General features: G+C 43.5%; 1 protein-coding gene across 1 annotated transcript in view; it reads left to right on the top strand.

Moving 5' to 3' along the window:
* The window catches only part of ADCY3 (adenylate cyclase 3), a gene marked incomplete in the record, with an annotated part of 286,396 nt that overhangs the window by 160,959 nt on the left and 98,609 nt on the right, over window positions 1-26,828 (top strand). Inside the window, 2 exon segments of the mRNA XM_078786848.1 lie at window positions 668-830; window positions 18,846-18,959. Of these exon segments, the coding sequence (XP_078642974.1) occupies window positions 668-830; window positions 18,846-18,959 (277 nt within the window).

The raw sequence follows: 26,828 nt of genomic DNA, 5'->3' as shown, positions 1-26,828 counted from the left end.
AGTGATACAACCTGCATCACATGACCATGTTTCTTTGCAAGAATGGTTAACCACGTATTAATGGCTTTCTCATTGATAATCGTAATAGTTATGGTTGTTTTTTAATCACATCATAATATCCATAATGGGAGTAATAGTGACTTTGAGAGCATTGAAAACCCACACACATGTCCTATACATGTTTCTGCATTACAAGGACAATATTCCGATTTTAATTAAATAAATAAATTCTGCACTCGCAAGGTCATCCTGTTTATTTATTTATTTATTTATTTATTTTGCTCTGCTCCATGCGATGGCGATACTTTCCGAGTACAGAATTGATTGGTTGAGTCGAAGGATAAATCGTCAATAGCTCCGTGTGGCCTATTTTCCAGGTGTCAGTTCGGGTTTGTTTGTTTTTTGACGTTTTTGCGCTTGTGAAGGAACAAGCGTACCTCGAGTTTGATGAGGGATTTTCAGACTAGTTTGGTTTAGAAAATCCAATTGCAAAGATATGTCTCAAATTTTCTCAACGTGACTCATTCTGTCGTGTGATTGAGAAGTTGCATTTGGGATTTGGTTTTGTTTTTTGACACTGTTGCAAAAGGGAATTTGAAAATTGCCACCTGAGCTCTTATTCTGATGTTTCTTATTGTGGCTGCATCGTGCATTTTGTCGTGTGCAGGAGAGTTCACATTTCGCAAGCCACATTCGATTGCCTTAAGGGACAGTTTGAGGTCGAACCAGGTGAGGGAGAAAAACGGAGTGATTACCTACGAGAGAAAGGCGTCAAGACGTACCTCGTGGTGCCACCGAGCCCTCCACCACGCAACGGGATCAATGGCGTCGTGAGTCCTCATGTTAGCGCTCATCTAATCGGTGCTTGATCACTTTGTGCTTTGTCAATGAATTAGGCCTCAGCAGCAGGGTCTCCAACCAGACGCGTCAAGCTTTTCATTCGGCCATCTCTTTCATCACCATTTCCCCATATCTTGAGCTCAAACCATTTTTTCCTTTTTTCTTTCCGATGAACTCGTTAGTATCTTAATCATTTCTTGTCTCCGAGTGCTTTGATGAAAGAAATATTTTGTGACATTCATGGATGTCCATTAGCAAGTTTAAGTTTATAATATTTTATGTATTTTCCCTTCACAGTTTACCATCCACATGAGTTTAAAAAACCTACACAAATTATTTTGTCAAAACCACAAATAAACTCTTCAAAAATGACATTTTTTTGTCATAACAACTTGTCAAACAGATATCCAACTTTGAATCCGACGAATGTGATGAAAACTTTTAATACACCAATTTCTGAGTTGACATTTCGATAAAATAAACGGGAAAAAGCCCACGATTGCAGCATAGCTCGTTGTTAGCGTAGCTCGTGTTTCAAATTTGTCTTGATGTGAATCGTAGGATTTATTTTGTTGGTGTTAAGATCATTAGATGGGAATTTGATGGGAGCATTGAGGAGTGGGTAGGAAAAGAAACGAGCTTGCTGGAAGCTCGTTGCCATTTCACACGACAACGTGTCAATAACACAAGAAGAAAACCTCACACAAAAATAGGGGAATGAATGAACACGTGAGGTTTCACCAAGTAGGGAGCTCAAGACAGTTGGAAGAAAAAAAGGAAATACTTTGTATTATGAGAGTTTTGATGATTTTTCAGATAAGAGGCTGCTGCTTGGTTTAGGTTTGCTGATAAATGTAAGCGGAGATCATAAAAGCTGATGGCTACATTTAATAATAGTTTGTCCTTTTACTTTGATAAAACGACTTATTTGTGCTTTTGCCTCTCCACTCATTCTTTTTTGGTGATTATAGATTCTCCCAAAGACAAAGTGTTCCTTCAATGCATTAATTAAACTAGAGCGGCACTTGGTAGAGAGCATACCTCCGCCAAGGCGAACATTTTATGTTTTGTACCCCACTGATAGGCCGGATCTGGATTCGGACCTGAACCAAAATCCAATCGGCTTGTTCTTGTCACCAAACCAACTCGTACACCAAGTTTAGTCATAACTCGTCCACAAATTTTTAAAATATCATGTTCTATATCGCTTTTCGCCTGATCTCTCAATGGTGAAGAATCAATAGAAAAATTAAATAATCCTCGTATCTGAATCCATATTCAGATCTTCACCAAAATCGAATCGATTACGTCTTGTAACATACCCAACCTGTCCACCAAGTTTCGACCAAATCCGTCCATAACGTTTTGAGATATCCTGCTATGTATTGGTTTTAGCCCTATCACCCAATGGTGAAGAATCACTTACAAATTGCTAGTAGCCGTGTCTGGATCCGGATCTTCACCCATATTGATTCAATTCTTCCTTGTCACATATGCAACCTTTCCACCAATTTTCGTCTAAATCCATCCACAACTTTTTCTGATATCCTGCTATGCATAGTTTTGGCCCCACCTCCCAATGGTGAAGAATCACTTACAAAATTCTCGTAGCCGAATCCGGATCCGGATACTCACCAAAATTGAATCATTTCTTCCTTGTCAAATATGCAACCTTTCCACCAAGTTTCGTCTTAAATCCATCCACAACTTTTTCTGATATCCTGCTATGTATCGTTTTTGGCCCCACCTCCCAATGGTGAAGAATCACTCACAAAATTCTAGTAGCCGAGTCCGGATCCGGATATTCACCAGGATTGAATCATTTCTTCCTTATCACATATGCAACCTTTCCACCAATTTTCGTCTAAATCCATCCACAACGTTTTGCGATATCCTGCTATGTATCGTATTTGGCCCCACCTCCCAAAGGTGAAGAATCACTTACAAAATTCTAGTAGCCGAGTCTGGATCCGGATATTCACCAAGATTGAATCATTTCTTCCTTGTCACATATGCAAGCTATCCACCAAGTTTCGTCTTAAATCCATCCACAACTTTTTGCGATATCCTGCTATGCATAGTTTTTGGCCCCACCTCCCAATGGTGAAGAATCACTCACAAAATTCTAGTAGCCGAATCCGGATCCGGATCTTCACCAATATTGAATCAATTCTTCCTTTTCATATATGCAAGCTATCCACCAATTTTCGTCTAAATCCATCCACAACGTTTTGCGATATCCTGCTATGTATCGTATTTGGCCCCACCTCCCAAAAGTGAAGAATCACTTACAAAATTCTAGTAGCCGAGTCCGGATCCGGATATTCACCAAGATTGAATCATTTCTTCCTTGTCACATATGCAAGCTATCCACCAAGTTTCGTCTTAAATCCATCCACAACTTTTTGAGATATCCTGCTATGCATAGTTTTGGCCCCATCTCCCAATGGTGAAGAATCACTTAAAAATTCTACCTAGCCGGATCCGAATCTGGATCTTCACCAAAATCTAATCATTTCGTCGGTGTCACATACACAAGCTCTCTGCAAATTTTTGTCCAAATCCGTCCACAACCTTTTTGAGATATCTTGTTCACAGACAGACAGACAGTGGTGAAAACATAAATTCCATCCACTTTCAGTGGCAGAGGTAATAATTTAAGATGAGCTGACTCGGAGTAGGTATTTTTGAGGGTGAGGCGTGCATGTTTTTCCTGCAGATGTAACAGGTCTCTGAATATACAGGTATCTCAAGGGCTGCTGTGTATGGAGTATTGTGTACACCACAAGTTCTGCATCCATCACGACTAGTGCTGACTCGTGCTTCCGCTTGTATGAGTAGCTTTGTTAGCAGTCATACATGAAAGCTCAAAACTACCCGCATGTCATCGGTTGGATGTGTGAGGATGTGTCTACATCCAAGACCACCGTGTAGATACTTTGAAATAATTATATGCACAGCAAGAGTGTATGAAGATGTGAAATTGAGCTTGCACGCATGGCCGATGATGTCGCTGGAGGTATCATGCTCTTGGGTTGTCCGTCCGTCCGTGATAGGTTTTTGTTACTGCGATAACTTGAGAACAGCTGAAGGGATCTAAGTCAAACTTGGTATAAGTATGTATGTTGATGCAACGATGAAATTATTAGATTACATGCATGGTACCTGTGACGGACGGGGGTTCGTACACTACCGGTCAAAAGTTTTAGAACACCTCAATTTTTCTAGTTTTTATTGAAATTTTCGCAGTTTAATGTCCACTGAATAACCTGAAATGGTACAAAGGTAAGCAGTAAACTGCTCGAGGTAAAAAAAAAAAGTTTAGGTCAGCAAAAACGGGAAAATAATGTAAATTGCACAGTTATATTGTAAAAAAAAAAGGCCTTCTTCAGGGAACAAGCAATGGGTTAACAACGTACAGCTGTTCTGCAGCAATGTAAGTAAATTAAGCCTTGAAAGTTGATGCAAACAATTCCTACAGTTGTCCCAACCTCTGCTGATTACTTGATTACAAACCCCCTGTCTGTATAAAAGCAGTATTGGAACAGACTGTTATTACACCCTCTGAAGCATTATTTGGACAATATTGCACTGCAGGAAGTAGTATATTGGAAACTGGAGGAAGCTCTGACAGGAAGAGGTCTGGAAGACCCTAAGCCACAACAGAATCAGAAGACAAGTTTCTGAGAGTCAACAGCTTGCATGATAGTTGGCTCACAGGACAACAGCTTCAAGCACAGCTTAACACTGGTCGAAGTAAGCAAGTCTCAGTTTCAACTGTGAAGAGAAGACTTCGAGCTGCAGGTTTGACAGGTCGAGTGGAAGTAAGAAGGCCATTGCTAAGATGGCAAAATAAGAAAAAGAGGTTTGCCTGGGCCATGAAGCACCGCCAGTGGACTACTGAAGACTGGAAGAAGGTCTTATGGACCGATGAATCAAAATTTGAAATCTTTGGTTCATCACGCAGGGTTTTTGTACGCCGTCGAGTAGGCGAAAGGATGGTTCCTCAGTGTGTGACACCAGCTGTCAAACATGGAGGAGGAAGCGTGATGGTCTGGGGCTCCTTTGCTGGATCCAAAGTCGGTGACTTGCACAGAGTGACTGGCACCCTGAACCAAAAGGGCTACCACAGCATTTTGCAGCGCCATGCAATACCCTCTGGTATATGCGTAGTTGGTCGGGGGTTCATCCTACAGCAAGATAATGACCCTAAACACACCTCCAGGTTATGTCAAAACTACCTTCGAGGAAAAGAACAAGATGGTCGTCTTCAAATCATGGAATGGCCAGCACAGTCTCCAGACTTAAACCCCATCGAGCTGGTTTGGGATTAACTGGACAGAAGGGTGAAAGTAAAACAACCTACAAGTGCAACACATTTGTGGGAACTTCTGCAACAGTGTTGGGAAGAACTTCCCGAACAATATTTGATTTCCATTGTAGAAAGAATGCCACGAGTGTGTTCGGCTGTTATATCTGCAAAAGGTGGCTACTTTGGTAAGTCAAAAATTCAAATTAAATTTTGTTAAACAAAATGATTCTATGATTTCCTTTTCATCTCCAATTGTTTATTTGTTCTATGCTTAATTTCAGAGTACATCGAGACATTAAACTGTGTAAATTTCAATAAAAACTGGAAAAATTGAGGTGTTCTAAAACTTTTGACTGGTAGTGTATATGTCTCGCCTGAAATGAGTAATTTTTATTGGTGTGTGCATTGATAGAAATGGGAATTCAGTGTAAATATTCAGTGAGCAGATATCACAATGGGTGTAGCTGGTAACATCACCAAGCTCGTTCCATTCCACCAGTGAAGATTTCAAATATGTGCTTGTTGTACCTCCGAAATACTACTTGGGAGTGAAGGTGATATTATGAAAGTTTGGCTGGGAAATGGATTTAGGCATGTTTTGGGCCTACCACCTGACGGAAGATCACCAAAGTTCTTTCCATACCAACCGACCACTTCCAGGCACCTATCCCTCTCCACATTGTTTCTTCAGGCCCTGACCTTCCCCCTCTCTCTTTACTCCCCATAGCTTTGCTTTCGGCAAATTCCATTCGGTATTTCTCTGAGCATTTCATTCTGGTTTCCCATTCATTTTTTCCCATTTTTCCCCTTCTCCACCAAGCTTCACCAAACATCTACTATTTGTCTAACGTTGTAACCCCCACACCCCCCCCCCCAAAAACAAACAAAAAAAACAAACAAAAAAAACTTTTATTTCCCTTTCTCCTCGTGTGCTTTTGCCTCTGCCCACGTGCGCTGTCTCGCCCCGCCCCCATTTCCCCTTGCCTTCCACCTTTTGCCCTGTTCAAGTGACTCGTGGTCGTCGCTCTAGGCTTCCTCTCCCCATTGGTATTTTTGTGAATATAAGATTGTTCTTCACAGTTCTGTTTAAATATGTTTCAACTATCCCCTTCAGTGTTTTATTCAGTGGTTTATTACAACACGCTGTTTTTCTTCTTATTTAAAAGGCTCCTTTCAATTTCCTCTTCAACTCATTCCATTTCAAAAAAATATTCAATCTCTTATGATTCCAAATCACTCCATGCTCTAAATTCTCATTCATTCCATCCCTCCTCCATCGTTCTTAAACGAATCGCTAACTTGAAAATCACAACAAACCCAATTTGTTATATATGTTCATCTTTCATTAATCATCCACTTTCTAAACTCCCTCCTTGCCCCTCCCCTTCAAATCTCCCCCCCCAACCATCCCTCCCAAATTCTCCCTCCTCCCACCTCCTTCTCAAAGCTGCCTCCTCCCGACTTCCTCTCCCTCCTATGTCATACCTCCACCTCCCCCAACATTCTACTTTCCTCTGCCCCCCCTCAAACAAACTCTCACTGTGCCTCATTCCATCACCATCAAACCTTTCGTCCTCCTCATCCTTCCCTTTCTTGTAACTCTTCTGTAATCTCTGACACACTATCAACTGCTCTTCCTACATCCCCCTCCCACCCTTCATCTGACCCTAACCCTCCCCTGTCCTGTCCTGCACCCGATGCTCCCCCTCTCTCCTCACTAACGGTATGGACCTCAAACATCCGGGGCCTTCGCTCAAACCTGATTGATCTCTCCATTCAGGTTGCTTCTGAAAATCCAGACTTGATCTGCTTAACAGAAACTTTCCTCCTTCAAGATGTCTCTGATTCCTTAATATCTCTTCCTGGTTACTCCCTCCTCCGGTACGATAGACCTGATCCTCGTCCTGGTGGTGGGGTGGCTATCTTTATCAAAAACTCTCTTCCTCACTCTCGCTGCACTGCCCTCTCTCCACCCCACCCACAGGAGTACCTCTGGCTACGGCTTCCTCTCCGCTCCCACCTTTTGTTCATATGTGTTCTGTACCGTCCTCCAAACAGTGATGACTCCATTTACATTTCTCTGTCGGACAACATGGACCAACTTCTATCAACTCATCAAAACTCTCTCTTCCTCATATGTGGCGACTTCAACTGTCATCATGCCAGCTGGCTGGGTGTGGATTCATCTCTCACCAGCCATGGCACCTCAGCAAAGGACTTCTGCGACTCATTGGGACTGACACAATCTGTCAATTTCCCGATCTGGATCTCAGTCAATGGAGTATCTTCTCTTCTGCACTTGGTTATGACAAACTTCCCTGCAAATGTCTGCTGCTCTTCTTCTGCTCCAATCGGTTCTTCTGATCATGTGCTTGTTAAAGTGGACATCTCACTGGCCATTCTCAGAGAGCCTCCTCAGCGCCGATGAGTCTGGCATTTCACTCAGGCCGACTGGCACGGTCTGCAAGCAGCCATCAATCAACTGGACTTGTCTCCCATCTCTAATGCCTCTGACATCAATTCTTCCTGGGAATTCTTCCAAAGCAAACTGCTCTCTCTCATGCACAGATTTATCCCATCTCGTCTTCAGTTGTCTTACCCTTCGTCCCGTCCATGGTACACTGAATCTTGTGGTGAGGCAGTTGCCCTGAAACAACTTGCCTTTGCGTCTTGGAAGGCAAATCCAACTGAAGGCAATCTCAGTTCCTTCCACCAAGCTCGAAACAAGTGTGTTTCTACCCTCAGGAGTGCCAGGAAGCACTATCTCTCCACACTCAAGATTGAACTCTCAAACCTGTCTCCTTCCTCCAAATCCTGGTGGCATCTGGTCAAATCCGTTTCTGGTGTTTGTTCCCCCTCCATCCCCTCCCTTACCTCAAATGGCTACACAGTTGACACCGCACGTGACAAAGCCGAATGCCTCAACTCTGTGTTTGCCTCAAAATCTTGTGTCCCAAACCCATCTCTCTCTGTTCCCACCTTTCCCAGTCGAACCCAACTGCTCCTGGACTCTGTGTCCTTCTCTCCTGACAAGGTGGAGAAGTTTTTATCAAACCTCGACTCTGATTCTGCAACTGGACCAGATGGCATCAGCCTCGGGTCCTAAAATCCTGCTCTGCCGCTCTATCTCACCCTCTCTCTGTTCTTTTCACCCTCTCTTTTGCTCAAGGTCATCTGCCAGCATCTTGGAAATCAGCAAACATTACCGCTTTACACAAAAAAGGTGCAAAAACAGATCCTTGCAACTACAGACCAATCAGCCTGCTCCCAATTATCAGCAAAGTCATGGAATCCATCATTGCTTCAGATATCAAATCCTTCCTCTTCTCCAATGGCTTGATCTCTGATCATCAATTTGGATTCAGACCAGGTCATTCTACTCTGGACATGTTGCTTCTGCTGTCTCAACAATGGATGGAGGTCCTCAATGCCAAACAGGAAATCAGAGCTGTCTCACTTGACATATCACGTGCCTTCGATACGGTCTGGCACCCAGCTCTGCTCACCAAACTCACCTCCTATGGTATTCAGGGAAATCTCCACTCATGGCTTGCGGATTTCCTCTCTGGTCGTAGGCAACGTGTGGCCCTGAATGGATTTCTCTCATCTTCCCTTCCTGTTCTAGCTGGAGTTCCCCTAGGTAGTGTTCTGGGCCCTGTGCTATTTCTGGTCTTCATCAATGACCTCTCCGACTCTCTGGAAAATCCTCTCTATCTCTTTGCTGATGACTCCACTATCTGCCGCTCCAATCCTCATCCCTCAGATCGGCAGTCTGCAGCCTCCTCACTCTCTGCAGACCTGGACAAAATCACAGACTGGTCAAACAAGTGGAACATGTCTTTCAATCCTGACAAATCTCACACTCTTACAATGTCTCTCCGAAAGGACCGACTGGACAACCCTCCCATCTACTTTCTCAACAATCCTCTCCAAGAAGTTCTGTCGCTCAAGCTTTTGGGTCTCACTATCTGCCATGATCTTTCTTGGGAAAACCACATTTCCAAGCTGGCCTCCAAAGCCAGTCGCCGACTGGGCATCCTCCGTCGTGCGAAGTCCTTCCTTGGCACACCTGAGCTCCTCACCACATACAAGGCTTTCATCCGCAGCTCAATGGAATACTGTTCCCCCCTCTGGGCTGGTGCTCCTGCCTCACACCTTGCTCGGCTTCACGCTGTTGAGGCCAAAGCTTTCAGAATCATTGGAATCTCCTGCGATGTAGTCAACTCCGAGGGCCTTTCACTCACTCACCGCAGGCAGGTTGGTGGTCTTTCTGTCTTCGACCGACTCCCCTCCGGCCTTGCTCCCCCAGCTCTCTCTGTGCTCTGTCCCCCCAATATTCCTTCAGGTCGCACAAGATCTGCCTGCAACCCTCTTATGGTTAAACTGCCAAAGTCTAGGCTCTCTGCTCACCTTCACTCTTTCATTCCCCTTTTCTCCCGCCTCTGGAACAAACTCCCCCACTCCCTTCAATCCCACTCCTCCCTCCAGGTCTTTAAAACAGCTGTTCACCACCATCTCTTATCTTCCCCCATCCAAAACCTTGATCTTTTCTACCCCCGGTAATTCACCCCAGAGTCCTTGCAGTGTTCATATGTTTTATTCCTCTCCCACCTCCCCCCAAGTCCTCCCGATGTCCCTGCTCTCAAATGTTGTGTTTGTGTCCTTCCCCCTCTCTCCCCATCTTGTCTGCCGCTCCCCTTGTTTTGTGTGTCGGTTTGTCTTTTTGTGTGATTAATGTTAGCTCTTTCACGAGCCTCGATCTTGTATACAAAAAAAAAAAAAAAATTGATCTATCGGTCAATTGTTTGGTTCAATTTTCAACATCAGTTTCATTTTAAGATATTGGTTTTGATTCATTTCAAGTTGTGATGTGACTCAAACTGAGCATGAAAAAGGTCGTTAAAACCGATTTTTGGGGGAATGATTTTCAATTTTGTAAGAGGTCTAAAGTGTTTCAATGATCTTTTAGTTATCTAATGTTTCTAATGATCTTAAAATGGCCCAATTTGGGTCTAAAGTGTCCAAAGGGTCTTAAAGTGTCCAAAGGGTCTTAAAGTGTCCAAATGGTCTCAAATTACATCTGAAAAGACTCAAAGAAGGTGTATACGTCTCTAAAGGGTCTAAATGGGTAAGAATGGGTCCAAGGGTGTAAAGGAGTGAAGCTGTAGTGAAGAAATTACATCGGGGTTGTAAATAAATTAACTTTGGAGTGCAATATGTAAATAATGGGAAAATGACCTCCTAATGACCCTGCTCAGGTACATCGTGGTTAAAAACCTGATCATAGAAAGTTTTGTTGCGATTAACCTTGGGAGCTCAAAGTTGTAAGATCACAAACAAACTGCAAAACAACTCACCCTATTATGAGGATGAGGTGATCGTTGGAGGTTTACCCATTGGCATGTGTCGGATTGGTGATGGTGGCACGTGGGTTACCGAGTTTATGAGGATCTACCCTAGTTCATGATGATGTTCCACTCATGCCATAACGTCTCCAAATCTCGTTATTTTGCCCTTCTAACTTGTATCATTGAATGTGTGGCTGATCTGGCTTTAATTCAATGTATTTGTTTAATCTACACACCTTGTAATTTTCAAACTACATCTTATGTGAACTTTTAACGGCCTATATTTTAAAATGCACCATTTGTCCCGATCACCTGAGATGATCACGACTTAATTACGGTAAATACAACAACAAACAACATGCATTTAAAGGCCATTTTCCCTGCTAGAGCAGGGGTTAGCCTTGCTGTCCCCATGACAATGTTCTCCATTTGGCCCTATTTTCTGCATCTCTCCTTGTTAACCCCCTTGCCCGCATTTCTTCTTCCACCATCTTTAGCCAAGTCTTTCTCGGTCTTCCCCGTCCTCTACTTCCTTCTACATTCATTTCCATCACTCTTCTCAACCAGTCACTTTCATCCTTCCTCAACACATGACCAAACCAGCTCAACCTGTTCCTCTTCACAGCATCAATCACAGGCTCTATTCCCATCATCTTTCGCAATTCATCATTTGTCTTCCTCTCTCTCAACGATACTCCGCACATCCACCGAACCATTCGCATTTCCACCCTTTCCAGCCTTCGTTGCTGCTCTACGTTCATTACCCATGTCTCGCTCCCATAAATCATAACACTTCTCACACATGCAGCATACACCTTTCCCTTCAGCTTCAACGACACTCCGCTCCTCATCAGCACGCCACTCAGTTCCCGAAATTTCTTCCATGCACATCTCACTCTTGCAACCGTTGCCGAGTCTGATCCACCTTCTCCATTCAGCATGTCTCCAAGGTCGCAAAATATTTTCACACCTTCCAGCTTCACGCCGTCTCCAAGATCCAACTCAACATTTCCTCCATCTGCAGCTCCCTCTGTGCACACCTTACATTTGAATTTAGCTGCCACACTGGTTAATGACCCTCTCAGACCACTACATTTTTGATGAACCCACTCAGCGCACATTGTACATTGAATGGAGTTTACTCCGACACCCTTCCTGCACACAGCACATGGCCACTTCCCAGTTCTTTCCACCTCATCACATGCTTTACCACTTGCCATCACCTTTGTCTTTCCCAAATTCACCTCCAGACCTTTTGTCTCCATACATTCCTTCCACTTCTTCATCTTTTCCTTCAGGCCATCCATACTTTCCGCAATCAACACCAGATCATCTACATACAACAACTCCCACGGTAAACCCTCCTTTACGTTCTGAGCCAGCACCTCCATCACAGCTACAAATAGTAGTGGACTTAGTACCAACCCCTGATGCACTCCCACCTTCACCTCAAACTCACCACTGTTCCTGTCCTTCATCCTTACAGCTGTGCGCGCTCTTTTGTACCTTGCCATCACTACTCTGATCAACCATTCCTCCTCTCCGAACTTCCTCAATGCCCAGGTCACTACTTCGCGTGGAACCTGCATCGAATGCTTTCTCCAGATCTTTCCTCTTCTCCAATGGCTTGATCTCTGATCATCAATTTGGTTTCAGAGCAGGTCACTCTACTCTGGACATGCTGCTTCTGCTGTCTCAACAATGGATGGAGGTCCTCAATGCCAAACAGGAAATCAGAGCTGTCTCCCTTGACATATCACGGGCCTTTGATACGGTCTGGCACCCAGCTCTGCTCACCAAACTCTCCTCCTATGGTATCCATGGAAATCTCCATGCATGGCTTGCGGACTTCCTCTCTGGTCGTAGTCGACGTGTGGCCCTGAATGGATTTCTCTCATCTCCCCTTCCTGTTCAGGCTGGAGTTCCCCAAGGAAGTGTGCTGAGCCCTGTGCTTTTTCTGGTCTTTATCAATGATCTCTCCGACTCTCTGGAAAATCCTCTCTATCTCTTTGCTGATGACTCCACTCTCTGCCGCTCCATTCCTCTTCCCTCAGATCGGCAGTCTGCAGCCTCCTCACTCTCTGAAGACCTGGACAAAATCACAGACTGGTTAAACAAGTGGAACATGTCTTTCAATCCTGACAAATCTCACTCTCTTACTCTGTCTCTCCGAAAAGATCGACTGGACAACCCTCCCATCTACTTTCTCAACAATCCTCTCCAAGAAGTTCTGTCGCTCAAGCTTTTGGGTCTCACTATCTGCCATGATCTTTCTTGGGAAAACCACATTTCCAAGCTGGCCTCCAAAGCCAGTCGCCGACTGGGCATCCTCCGTCGTGCGAAGTCCTTCCTCGGCACACCTGAGCTCCTCACCACATACAAGGCTTTCATCCGCAGCTCAATGGAATACTGTTCTCCCCTATGGGCTGGTGCTCCTGCCTCGCACCTGGCTCGGCTTCACGTTGTTGAATCCAAAGCTTTCAAAATCATTGGAATCTCCCGCGATGAAGCTATCCCTGAGGGCCTTTCACTCACTCACCGCAGGCAGGTAGGTGGTCTTTCTGTCTTCTACCGACTCCTCTCCGGCCTTGCTCCCCCAGCTCTCTCTGTGCTCTGTCCCCCCAATATTCCTTCAGGTCGCACAAGATCTACCTGCAACCCTCTTATGGTTAAACTGCCAAAGTCTAGGCTCTCTGCTCACCTTCACTCTTTCATTCCCCTTTTCTCCCGCCTCTGGAACAAACTCCCCCACTCCCTTCAATCCCACTCCACCCTCCAGGTCTTTAAAACAGCTGTTCACCACCATCTCTTATCTTCCCCCATCCAAAACCTTGATCTTTTCTACCCCCGGTAATTCACCCCAGAGTCCTTGCAGTGTTCATATGTTTTATTCCTCTCCCACCTCCCCCCAAGTCCTCCCGATGTCCCTGCTCTCAAATGTTGTGTTTGTGTCCTTCCCCCTCTCTCCCCATCTTGTCTGCCGCTCCCCTTGTTTTTTGTGTTTTGTGTGTCGGTTTGTCTTTTTGTGTGATTAATGTTCGCTCTTTCACGAGCCTCGATCTTGTATACCAAAAAAAAAAAAAAAAAAAAAAGACAAAAAATATGTTAAATTTAGTGAAAAAGTGGTCGAAATCGCTTCGAGTTCAGAATTCACATTGTACATTGTACATTCTGATGAGGATCGTCTTGCCGGTCGCTTAGCATTGGAACACCCAGCAACAGCTTACTCTGTTGAGGTTGAATCTGTTTTACGTTTAAGGGCTTCCAGATCTCTCTTCATCGTGAAAATGCTTCTACATTTCCTATGGTAGAAGATCACTGGAATCTCCTTGTCTGTCACCGATTTAGCGATGTCAAGTATAGGGGAGTGATCTCTTACTTGAGCAGCATTTATTAGGGTTTTCCATGATTCAAAACTTTGTGGACTGGTAAGTTGTTCATTTGGATCAATACTCAGTGATTCCTTGTGAATGATACAATGTCTTCCAGTTGGCACTTCGGCCTCATCTCTGGTTTGTTCTTCCATTGCGATTGTACTAGCAATACTGGGCAAGCACTAACACCACCACCACCACATTACCTGGAATGACAAAAGGAAATGACAATTTAGTTGGGTAATACAGATGCAAATACAGTCATGTTTAACCCTTTAGCACCTATAATATCAAAATTAGGGGGTATGGTTGAACATATTTTGAACTTTACCAAAATATGTGCCCCAAACAACCACCATATTACAAAGTAATGATATATTCCAATGCAGTGGTTCCTTGCGAATATTTTGAGGGGTCAAATGTTACTCTGGGAGTTTCATTTTTGAAATATTGACAAAAATGTACAATGTGAATTCTGAACTCGAAGCGATTTCGACCACTTTTTCACTAAATTTAACATATTTTTCGTCATTATATCAAAAATTTGATAAATAACCCCCACAAATGTTCTATATTTCTATTACTATATTAGTTGGCATCCAGTATGCAAATTATTGGCACTCTGTGGTCCTTAAAAACATATTTATTCCAATTTTAGCAAATATCACTTTCGGTCCCTGCTCCCTCCCACAGATCTCTCGATGTCTCCATGTCTCTCGGTCCCTGCTCTCAAATGTTGTGTTTGTGTCCTTCCCCCTCTCTCCCCATCTTGTCTACCGCTCCCGATGTTATTTGTTTTATGTGTCTGTTTGTCTTTCTGTGTGATTAATGTTCGCTCTTTCACGAGCCTCGATCTTGTATACAACAAAAAAAAAAAAAAAAAAATCACATGTTTTGGCGAAACGAAGCGGGCGTATAATAATATTTCGGGTGATAACACAAATATGGCCGAGAGTTATACACTGCTATCACTTTTTTTTCATATCTAGGGACATATATCTTGCTAAAAATCACAATGAGCCTTACTCCATCTGTATGGTACCAACCGGTCAATTTGGGGGGTCTGGCTCATAGCCTAAAGAGGAAAGATTTCATATCTGAAGCAATGATGGATTCCATGACTTTACTGATAATTGAGAGAAGGCTGATTGGTCTGTAGTTGCTGGGATCTGTTTTTGCACCTTTTTTGTGCAAAGCGGTGATGTTGGCAGATTTCCAAGCAGATGGCAGATGACCTTGAGCAAAAGAGAGTGTGAAGAGAACAGAGAGAGGGAGTGAAAGAGCGTAAGAACAAGATTTTAGGACCCGTGGGCTGATGCCGTCGGGTCCAGTTGCAGAATCAGAGTCGAGGGTTGACAGAAACTTTTCCACCTTGTCAGGAGGAAAGGACACAGAGTCCAGGAGCAGCTGGGTACGACTGGGTACGGTGGGTACAGAGAGGGATGGGTTTGGGACACAATATTTAGAGGCAAACACAGAGTTGAGGCATTCAGCTTTTTCACGCGTGGAGTCAGCCGTGTGGCCGTTTGAGGTGAGGGAGGGGATGGAGGGGGAACAAACACCAGAAACAGATTTGACCAGACGCCACCAGGATTTGGAAGAGGGAGACAGATAAGAGAGTTCTGTCCTGAGAACGGAGAGATATTGTTTCCTGGCTCTCCTGAGGGTGGACACACACTTGTTTCGGGCTTTGTGAAAGGAAATGAGATTTCCTTCCGTTGGATTTGCTTTCCAGGAGACGAAAGCAAGTTGTTTCTGGGCAATAGCCTCACCACAAGATTCCGTGTACCATGGATGGGAGGAAGGGTATGACAACTGAAGACGAGATGGGATAAATCTGTGCATGAGAGAGAGCAGTTTACTTTGGAAGAATTCCCAGGATGAGTTGATGTCAGAGGCGGTAGAGATGGGAGACCAGTCCAGATGATTGATGGCTGCTTGAAGACCATGCCAGTTGGCCTGAGTGAAATGCCAGACTCGTCGACGCTGAGGAGGCTCTCTGAGAATGGTCAGAGAGATGTCCACTTTAACAAGCACATGATCAGATGAGCCGATTGGAGCAGAAGAAGAGCAGCAGACATTTTCAGGGAAGTTGCTTTTATCGCTTTTATCGCTCTTCATTGCTTTTATCGCTTCCTCAACTTCCCTCTCAGTTATCTTCTCTGCCGGTCCTAAAACTGGGTTACTCTTGATGTTGCCATCCCATTCATTCTCTGTATTCAACAGCATTTCTATATATCTCTTCCATCTTCCTTCAATTCCATCTGGGTCCACAACGATTTGTCCCACTTCATCCTTCAAGCAACTCACCCCCATCACATCACACCTCTCTTTCGCCATCTGCTTTGCAATCCTGAATACCGCTCTCTGACCCTCTTCCGAATCCAAGCGTTCTCCGAACATTTTCCTACATGCCTCCTGCGCCTTTGCTACCTCTTTCTTTGCAGCCTTCTTGGCCGCCTTATAACTTTCATGCTCTGCTTTTTCTGCTCCCGTACCCTTCGCCTTCTGTCACTCCTTGAACTTCTCCCTCTTCTCGTCAATCCTCTTTCCAACTTCATCATCCCACCACCATGTTTCCGAGTGCCTCGGTGGTCCTTTTGTCCATCCACATACCTCACCAACGGCTCCCAAAAGACTAGCTTTCATTGACATCCAACCACGTTCAAGCTCAACCACATCATCCTCTACCCTACTCAGCCTCTCTTTTAATGCCTCCCTCACTGTCACCTCTTTCAACCTCCACACCTTCATTCTCCGTTGGTACATCACCCGCCGAGCTCTCCTCGCACCTTTCACCCTTATGTCGCAGACAACCAAGTGGTGCTGTGAAACAGCCTCCTCCCCCGGGATCACCTTTGTGTCCCGGAGGTGCCCCCTATCTCGCCTACGCACCATCAGGTAGTCAACGGTTGTCGTCGACCCACCTGACGTGTATGTAACAAGCTTATTATCCTCTTTCTGGAACTGAGTATTACAAATCAACAAATCAGCTCCATCAGAAAACTCCAAAATCCTTTCACCTTCTCCATTTCTCACACGATATCCGTAACCCCCATGAACTCCCTCAAAACCGTCCATACTCCTTCCCACATGTCCATTTAGGTCTCCTCCTACCACAATAACTTTGTCATCTTTCACGTTTTCCATCAGCTTCTCTATCGCACACCAGAACTTGTCCTTCTCTTCATCGCTCCGACCAACCTGCGGAGCATATCCCGAGATGACGTTCACCAAGAGCTTTCCAATCGTCATTTTCACCATCATCAACCTATCACTCACTCTAGTCACACTTGCCACACTGTCTACAAACCCCTCAGGAAACAGGACACCAACACCATTCACACCCTCCGGGCACCCTTGCCACACAAACTTGTATTTCTGTCCCTGCCTACCCTTCACCATTCTCACACCACTTCCCTTCCATCTCGTCTCTTGCACACAACATATGTCCACTCTTCTTCTGATCAGTACTTCCACCCCCTTTTCCTGATCTCCCTGTCATTGTCCCTACATTCCATGTCCCAAACCTCAGAAACCGATCTCCACTTCGGGCTGTACCCTGCCCGTATGTTGTTGTAATTGCCATGGTTCTCTTTTTGAGGCAATGTTTTTATGGCCGGATGCCCTTCCTGACGCCAACCCTCTTAGTCGCCTATTGACACGCAGGGATACGGTGTACCTATTCTAACCAGGTTACACACCGGGACTTAATTACGGTAAATGAAATATTCAAAATCTATTTTGTTCTCCGACAATCTGAACGCACTCTAAAACAATTATAAAGGTAAACAGATCAAAATTGCTTGTTTTAAACCATTTGTGTGTGTCATTGGAGGATGTATATTTGGAGGTGTGTACTTGGTAAAGTTCACTAGGTGGTCACCTTTTTTTCTTCAAACTATTTTTCATCATTGACAGTTATGTCATTAGATGAGTAATAAAATTACCTTTAAATCGATGTCGTGGTTAGGGTTAGGGTTAGGGGTTTAGAGGTCGAAGGTCAGAGTTCCATGAAGTAAAAATTCTCTTACCAAGCTAACTTGTGAACCAGTGATGGGATTTTAACCAAACTTGGTATAAATATATATTATGATGCAAAGAGAAACTGATAAGATTTTGGCGTCAAAGGTCAACCAGAGGTCATGTCAGCTAAAAATATGATACTTGAGAACAGCTGAAGGGATTTAAGTCAAACGTTGTACAAGTACGTATAATGATAATTTGGGCGGAGGCATATCGGTCGACGTCGCGACGTCGAAGAAAGTCATTCTAGTTAAACCTGCCCCAATGCAATAGTTTTTAGTCTCGCATCCCACATTCTATGTCCACACACTATGTTAATCGAATACTTCAAAAGTGAGTTAATAATCCATGCCAGCATCGTTCAAATTGGAACCACCTCACAATTACGGATCACCAGTATGATTAATTGGTCACATGACTGATGTAGATGGTGATAATAATTTTTAAAAATACTATGAGTAACCCTGGTGTTGGGCTAGCGGCTAGGGTGCCGGCTTAGGATCCTAGGATCCTGGGTTCGAATCCCGGTCAATCGCTGAATTAACGCCAGGGGGGTTGACTCAGCCTGTCATCCTTCCGAGGTCGGCAAATTGAGTACCAGTTCACTGGTAATTCCCTGCTTGTCGTTAAAGGCGGCAAAAAGGGTTGGCGTCAGGAAGGGCATCCGGCCGTAAAACATTGCTTCAAAAAGGGGACCGAAAAACAACAACAACCACAGTTCCCGAAAAAGGCCAACCCCCGCTTGCGGGGAAAAATGGCCTCTAAAGGTGGTTTTTTTTTTTGGTTTTTTTTATGAGTAACATTTGTTCAAAAATCAGAGTATGACTATTTTAGGAGACGAGCAAATACTAGTATTTGACTTGGAGCGCAAACCTCAGACCGGTGATATGATTTAAATATTGTGAACACTCTGGCATTCATTCTAAGGCTTGCTGTACTTTGCAGAAATTGTCCTTGACCTCATCTCATGAAAACTCCCCAAAGCTCATCACGACCGGTGAATGGAACGCAGGCATGCAGGGCAACCTTGCCATCGAGACGGAGGATTTTGCGAGCCGGGTGAGTATCAGCAGAACCCTGCTTGTTATCTAGACATCTTCACACGGCATTTTCACAACAGTGATTTGTAATTGTTTCCAACATTTTATGCATAGATGTGTTACCTTATGTGCATGTTCATTTCGTTACCCTGTGTACTTAGCACAAAGCAGGGTTAAGCAATTGGTTCACTCTATCTATCTGTCTGTCTGTCTGTCTGTTTATTTCTATGATCGAGGAACTACCTGATTTGGATTGTATTTTATATTTTGAACATCATAGAACACAAATCGGAACACAAATCGGAACATGAACCTGCAGTTTAGTAGTACTTTGGATTTGAATTTGGCAAATTGTACGGAATTCGTCCCGATTAGGCATGCGCAGAGAGGAGTGAGTTAATTATTTTTGCTCTGTCTGTCTGCCAGTAAAAAACAGATTTGAAAATCATTCCAAACAGAAAACTTACTGTTTTAAGGACGTCATAAAGGACACAAACAACAGGCACAAAGAACTAATTAAACGTGTCAAATAAGGTGGTGAAAAAGACGCTGCATCAACGACAGTAAACTTCCAAATACTGTATGTATTTTTTTTCTACAACCTTTAAAACTCTTCTTTTATTTCAATTGAATTATAGACTTGTACACTAGAACACAAATCACCTTGTTTACACTCAAAAACTTGCCGTTTAGCAGTACCTGGATCAAGTTTACGCCATCTCGATAAATCAAATTTGCTGCTCGCACTCTCAGCGTTGGGGAATATTGAGATTCAGCCAAAACTGTGGCTAGTAGGGAAATATAGATCATGCTTGGAATTGCAAAGCAAGAGTTTAAAGACCCTTTCTACATCCTTTTTCTCAAGACTGCGTGGGGTAAAAGTGTTCCGTGAACTCTTTAGTTTTACTTATTTGTTTGTTTATTTTTATTTGTTTATTTTTATTCTTATTTATTTGCTCGTCGTGTTTGCAGCTGCACCAAGCATATTTTGGGTGTTGTCAAGAAAAAAAAATGCCTGAGTGTTGGTAGTTCTGAATGATACTTGTCTATATATATACAGTGCATTCAGAAAGTATTCAGACCCCTTCACTTTTTTCACATTTTTCAATACCCCATAATGACAAACAGAAAACAGGATTTTAGAAAGTTTTGCAAATTTATTAAAAATAAAAAACTGAAATATCACATTGACATAAGTATTCATACCCTTTGCTGGGACACTTGAAATTTAGCTCAGGTGCCTCCCATTTCTCTTGATCATCTTTGAGATGTTTCTACACCTTGATTGGAGTCCACCTGTGGTAAATTCAATTGATTGGACATGATTTGGAAAGGCACACACCTGTCTATATAAAGTCTCACAGCTGACATTGCATATCAGAGCAAAAACCAAGCCATGAGGTCCAAGGAACTGCCTGCAGAGCTCAGAGACAGGATTGTGTCGATGCACAGGCTTGGGGAAGCCTAAAAAAAAATTCTGCTGCATTGAAAGTTCCCAAGAGCACAGTGGCCTCCATAATTCTTAAATGGAAGAAGTTCGGAACAACCAGGACTCTTCCTAGAGCTGGCCGCCCGGCCAAACTGAGCAATCGGGGGAGAAGGGTCTTGGTAAGAGAGGTGACCAAGAACCCGATGGTCACTCTGGCTGAGCTCCAGAGATCCTGTGTGGAGATGGGAGAAAAATCGAGAAGGACAACCATCACTGCAACACTCCACCGATCTGGGCTTTATGGCAGAGTGGCCAGACGGAAGCCAAAACAGTTCAATCTTGGTTTCATCAGACCACAGAATCTTGTTTCTCACAGCCTGAGTCCTTCGGGTGCTTTTTTGCAAACTCCAAGCGGGCTTTCATGTGTCTTTCAATGAGGAGAGGCTTCCGTCTGGCCACTCTATTTGTGAAATGTGATATTCTGTCACGTCTGTAAATGTGATATTTCAGTTTTTTATTTTTTAATAAATTTGCAAAACTTTCTAAAATCCTGTTTTCTCTTTGTCATTCTGGGGTATTGAGTGTAGATTGATGAGGGGAAAAAAGAATTTAAACGATTTCAGCATGAGGCTGCAACATAACAAAATGTGAAAAAAGTGAAGGGGTCTGAATACTTTCTGAATGCACTGTATATACACTAGCAGGAGCACCCGGCATTCCCGGGGGAGGGGGGAGCAGGAGAGGGAGAGGGGAGTGAAAGTGGGAGGGGTGGGGGGGGGGGAGGTGAGAGGAGAGGGAGTGGAAAGATATACTACATATTGTTACGGACACGGCTTAAGATGTTATGATGGGCCGAGCGGAATGGCCGCCGTGTTCGCACAGTTTACCCGATTATCCCCAACTCACCCGATTCCACTCGAACGTTGGCCAAATCGCGCTACGCTAAATCAATGAAGGAAAGGACACAACGACTGGGATAAATGAAACGACGCAAGGGGTACAGTTCTCAAGACCTCCGGAGGAGGATATAATTCGTGGGGGAGAAAAGGGGTAGATTACAAGGTATGAGGTAAAGCACAGAAGAGATAGGCACTTAGTTACAGTCTTATCTTATGCCCGACAGACCACAGACAAACGGGACAAGACTGACTTACACAGGGATTGATGGCAGGGAAGGACAGGCAGTTGATAGCACAAGGTGCACCTTGGCTCAGGGGCAGAATCAAGCACGGTCCAGTCCAGAGATGCGGGGAGGTATTGCAGCGCTCGGAGGTGGCGTCCTTCTCTTTCCAAGCTGAGGGCGCATCTGACGTCACCTCCCTCTTCCTGCGCATGCTCAGCGGGGAGTGACACGCCCTCGGCTCGTTAGCTCCGCCCCAGATGGGATCGGTCCGCCGCTTCTATTGGGTGCGGGGGGTTACCGGGCTCCGCCCTTGACGAGGAGCTGACAGCGAGCCCCTACGTGGTAACCCCGTCGAGCACATGCTCGATGGCGGCTCGTTGGAAAGGCTTGGTGCCCTTTCAACACCCCCTACCAACCAAGCCGGAGTGAGGATGCACACTCCCCGCGCCGCCGCCGCTGTTGTTGTTGTTGTTGTTGTACCATGAGGAAGAGCTGCGGGGAGGTATTGGGAGGTCCTAAACTTCCTAACGGTGCCATACAATCACATTCTGGTGCAACGAAGAGTCAGAATTAATGGAAACGAGTCCTTAACTGACATAGACCAAGAATAACTAGCAAGATGTCCTATAGTTGTCTACGTGAGATGCGGTGGACCTGGATGCGACATTTAATGGGGGAAATAGGGGAAGGTCGGGTCTACAGAGTGTTGTTTACAGAAAATGGGACTAGGGAATGGGGGATTGGGGATAGTTGGGAAGTATTGAGGAAATAGGGGAATATTTACAAGCGGATATGGATGGATCCAAATCCCATATCCGCAACACTGCACCCTTCTCTACCTCGGGGCGGCCCGACCCGATAAATTTTTACCTACGTTAGTGTGGCACTCAGATGTAGTTCCCTCTACTATTAACTCAACCCTGAGTGCGACAGTTTTACAGATCTTCACAAATGAGTAAATATGTCCCCCTGCGACGTTGCACCCTTCTCCTCACAGAAACACACCCACAGGATAACCGAATCGCGGAAAGCATCCTCAAACTAAACATACAGCCGGTAGGGAGCATTATTTACACAAGACTGATATTTACACTACGATCCAGGACCTGTTCTTTGAGGAACACATGCAGATGTTATGCATAGAGAGAGCACGCATGCCAGCATCGATACACCAACCCACGAGTGCTCTGTGGCCCTACGGCCTTTAATAATGTGCAGAGCACCCCATCCAAGCACCAAAAGCACCACCCCATACACACAGTCAGCACCATCCGGTGCACCAATAAAGTGTTCAACAAAATGCACAATTAAGTATCCATGGTCACCGGTGGTGTCGCAGCCGGCCGATGTTCTGCCGCTGGTCTTGCCTTCATGGAGCACTTGGCCTTCTGGCTTCCTTAGAAATAAAGAAAGGCGCCAACCGCGTCCATTTCTAAATTGTGGCCGTCAGGGGGGTGTTGTAGAATTTGTGTATGACTCACAGGACTCCAAAGACCGGACACAGGTTACAAAAGGTCTAGTTTATTAAACTGTATTCACTTCATCCAATTACCAAAATGATACCGCATAATATAATGGATCAGGTTAACTCTTTTCGCTGGTCCTTCTCTCCATCCGACACTCCCGTTCGGTCAGCGCTTCACGTAGCAAGTACTCGTTCATTCCATCGTTCCGTCGGGCAGGGCTTCTGAGGACAAGTCTACTTTACTCAACGTTTGCTCTCGTTATATCGCCAAACTGGACTTAATCTCCTCTCCGCTAATGTCCCGAGGTCATGCATCGCACCGAGTCCTGGCATCAGCTCGCTCCCCTCCTGCTGTGATTTCCATTTACACAGCAGGGGGGGTGCTCTAGCCTGGGGCCTTGACCAGGTGTTTCCAAAGGATTATCATGTTCATGCACATTCTGCTTCGTTACCAGATTTAATCAATGAGTTACCAGGGCCAATCAATACGTTACACTGAGTTACACTTCCACAATTCCCTCATCTTTTTGTTTTTGTTTATATTAACCATTAATCTAAACATCAATATAAGTAAACAATCAATCACTACTAGTAAACATCATTACAAGTATAAGTAAATAATCAATCACTTTGGTAATCAAATTCCCTTAGGCATACACCGTCATCCTGCAAGAATCACAAAACATTTCGTTGGTCATTGACTCCTTCCATATTGTTCAATCTATTGCATTTGCATCACAAATATATTTTCAAAACAACACTTCACCATCACCAAGATACAACAATTTCACTTCATTTTCAAGTTTTGTAAAGCATCTGCACCATCTGGCAAAAAACGTTTGCCTCCACACAAATGTTAACTTTGTTTGAAAGGAAGGGCTGATCACTTGTGTTTGAATCCAGGTATGAAACATTTTCTCCTAATGTCTTCATAGCTCCTGCACTACTTCGTGTAGGATTTCGCTGTTGTGGTAACACTGCGGAGTCATAGACTGACCCTTCTCTCCATGTAGCATTCTTGCCACTTTTTTTGCTGTGAACCATAATGATTCCTTGAACAAGGCCTTCACCCAGTTGTAGTCGACTTGCCTCTTCCCTCATTGTGAGTGGGCAGCAAGTATTGGTGTGACGTTGATTGGCCAGCAAGATGTGGAACAGGGATGCCGGATGCATCCACACTGATGTTGGGACCATGGTGTTCAGGTCATTCATGGTCCTTACCAGGAGCAACCAGCAGAATCGTGCACAGCTGTTGTGACAAGGGCACAGCCGTTTTTTGCAGCTCCATGCTGGTTCCCCGGACGTTGGTGAAGTAATAACATATGTCCCCGCATTTCACAGAGGTTGCAGGTAAAATGTCGTTGTCCTGCAACTTCTGATGTGGTGAATGTTCGAAGTCTTCGAACAAGAGTAAGTGATCGCCTTTCTTTCATATGTTGCAGTGTGATCCAGGCAAATGGTCACATAAATTTCCTTGGTGAAGGTAAGCATTCATCTCCAAGTTACACGGGAGAATGTCTTCATCATTCTTTGAGAAAGAGGGTGTATGCCACGATTAACTTCATTTTTTAGCCACAAATTTTCTTTCTTTCTTCTTCCCAATTCCGTTAGCAATCCCTCCAAAATGTGATCTCGTCTTATCCTTATGCTCAGTCATATCTGAATCTGCTTTCCGCACACACTGAATCAGATAGGGTACATCTTACCATGAAATCAGCATAATCATGTATATCTTCCGACAGTTTCACATTCAACAATTTGTTGTTTTTCCTTAACACAAAAAGTTATATTCATTTATATGCGTCACACAAATAATATTCAATCAGGTATGTATTTTATTACTAAACTAAGAATAGCATTGTATATGATTACAATCACAAACGGGAATACCTAATTCCCAACAACAATTTTCCCAAACCAACAAATTAAGCATAATGTATTATTACCATAATTCCTCTCCACTTTTTCTTTTCCCTCTTTTTTTTTTTTTTTTTTTTTTAACAGTGTGTTACTCGTGGTGATATGAGTTCATTGATATTGTAATTGACACAACTCATAACATTGTCGTTATGCCATTATCTTAATTCTACTGTTTTATGTCGCCATAAAAGTCTTCCTTTTCTGGTTCCACATTTCTTTCCTCATTTGTCACTTCATGTGTTATCATCGTGTTGTTGGTTACCTTATTCAAACACACCGTCACTAAGGCTTTCAAGCAAGCCACCACTAAAACAATTGCCAATATAACTACTAAACCAACAAACAAGTCTGCTACTCCTTGTATATATTCATATCTATGACATAGTTATATGTCGATGACATTTAACATTATATACCAAACTAACAAGCTTCCTAAAAGGTAAATAAAGAAAATCCCTTAATATGTAACATAATCAGATTGTTTGTCTTACCCTGATCCCCCTATCTCCCGGGGTTGAACTCAATCCCCTGATCATGAGTGTAGTTGTGATACATTTTTTTTTTCACTCATGCTGTATTAATATCAGTAGATAATTGTATGTCATGTAGGCAAATAAATGTCACTATTCCAAGTAGGAATATCACATGTTGAAAATGTAATGTTTATCAATGCAAGGGGTGTTAAAATGTAATTCAAATGACTGTAAATCACGACTATCATTTTTCTACCACTGAATGTTCTGCTGGGCTGCTAGGTGCAGCCTCATTTTCTGTGGGATCGTCCACCTTAGCCCCATGTGTTTGCTTGCAATGAGAGGCATGAATCCAACTTTCTATTTTGGGTCCGTATTTGTTTCTATTTTTATCAATCTCCTATGGTTTATCAATTCGTTCCAAGATACCGCAACCAAAGGTTTTAACCAAAGCTCTACCAAACTATTTCCAATTTGAACAAAAATGCCAGTGAAACAATGATTCGAAGGATTAACTTCAAGGGGTCAATAAATTTATTCTATAGCCAGATCTAATTTTCCCATCCAATAGTTTGCCTTGCCACATGTCATATTATAACACCTTAATAAACCTTCGAAACATGTTTCCCATCTCAACAAATTTCCTTTTTTACAAATAGCCATGTGTAACTTACGTATTTAACTACAATTTCCTCTCAATTTGTTTGGCCTAACTGGCCGCAAAAGTGGCTGCCAGCATGCAGTACCGTTTTTTATCTACCAAGGAAGTGTTCCACACAAGACCTCTACCAAAATGTTGTTTGTAAAAACAAATCTGGGATTTCTGATTACATGGATGCACACTCTCAGGACATTTTCAGGCTGCTGTTAACAATCCACTACGATGACTTAATTCCTTTACCCACAATCAAATAATTAGTACAAATTGAGGATATTATCCTTATCACATTCTTTTATAGATTCATTATGTTGGATCTAATTTTTTCCAATAATTTTCCACTGCTGTAAGGCGGAACAATAGCTCTCATAAGTCTTAGTAATATCGTACTTAATTTGCCCAGCAGAGAATAATTTATTTACTATCCTTTCTCATCTGTTAACCAGTGACTTTGTTTAAACTCCAGAACTGAAAACCCACAATAGTTCAAACCAGCAAAATTTTCTTTACTCTTTTCCCATATCATCTATGCCTAAAACACATCCATACATACAGCACAATTTATATGCTGATAAAATTCAAGTTTATATATATAAAATCCATGAGCAGAGTATTCTGGGAAGTCAGTGTAAGACCTCTCCCAAATTTGGATGATTTTGTACTTCCTCATTTCCTTTTATGAAGCTCATATCCATAAATAGATGTTATTCTCATATACATTCTATCAAAAATGGAATCCCAAAATTACTCACAATTTTACTATTAATTAATGGCTGCTCATAACCCAGCACATCAAATTTTTATATTCCATTTCCCTTGA

This window comes from Myxine glutinosa, chromosome 11 (genome assembly GCF_964187855.1).
Source record: "Myxine glutinosa chromosome 11, kmMyxGlut1.1, whole genome shotgun sequence".
NCBI classification, from domain to species: Eukaryota; Metazoa; Chordata; class Myxini; order Myxiniformes; family Myxinidae; genus Myxine; species Myxine glutinosa.
Note: the sequence above shows the minus strand (reverse complement) of the source record. Positions and strands in the feature narration are given on the sequence as shown.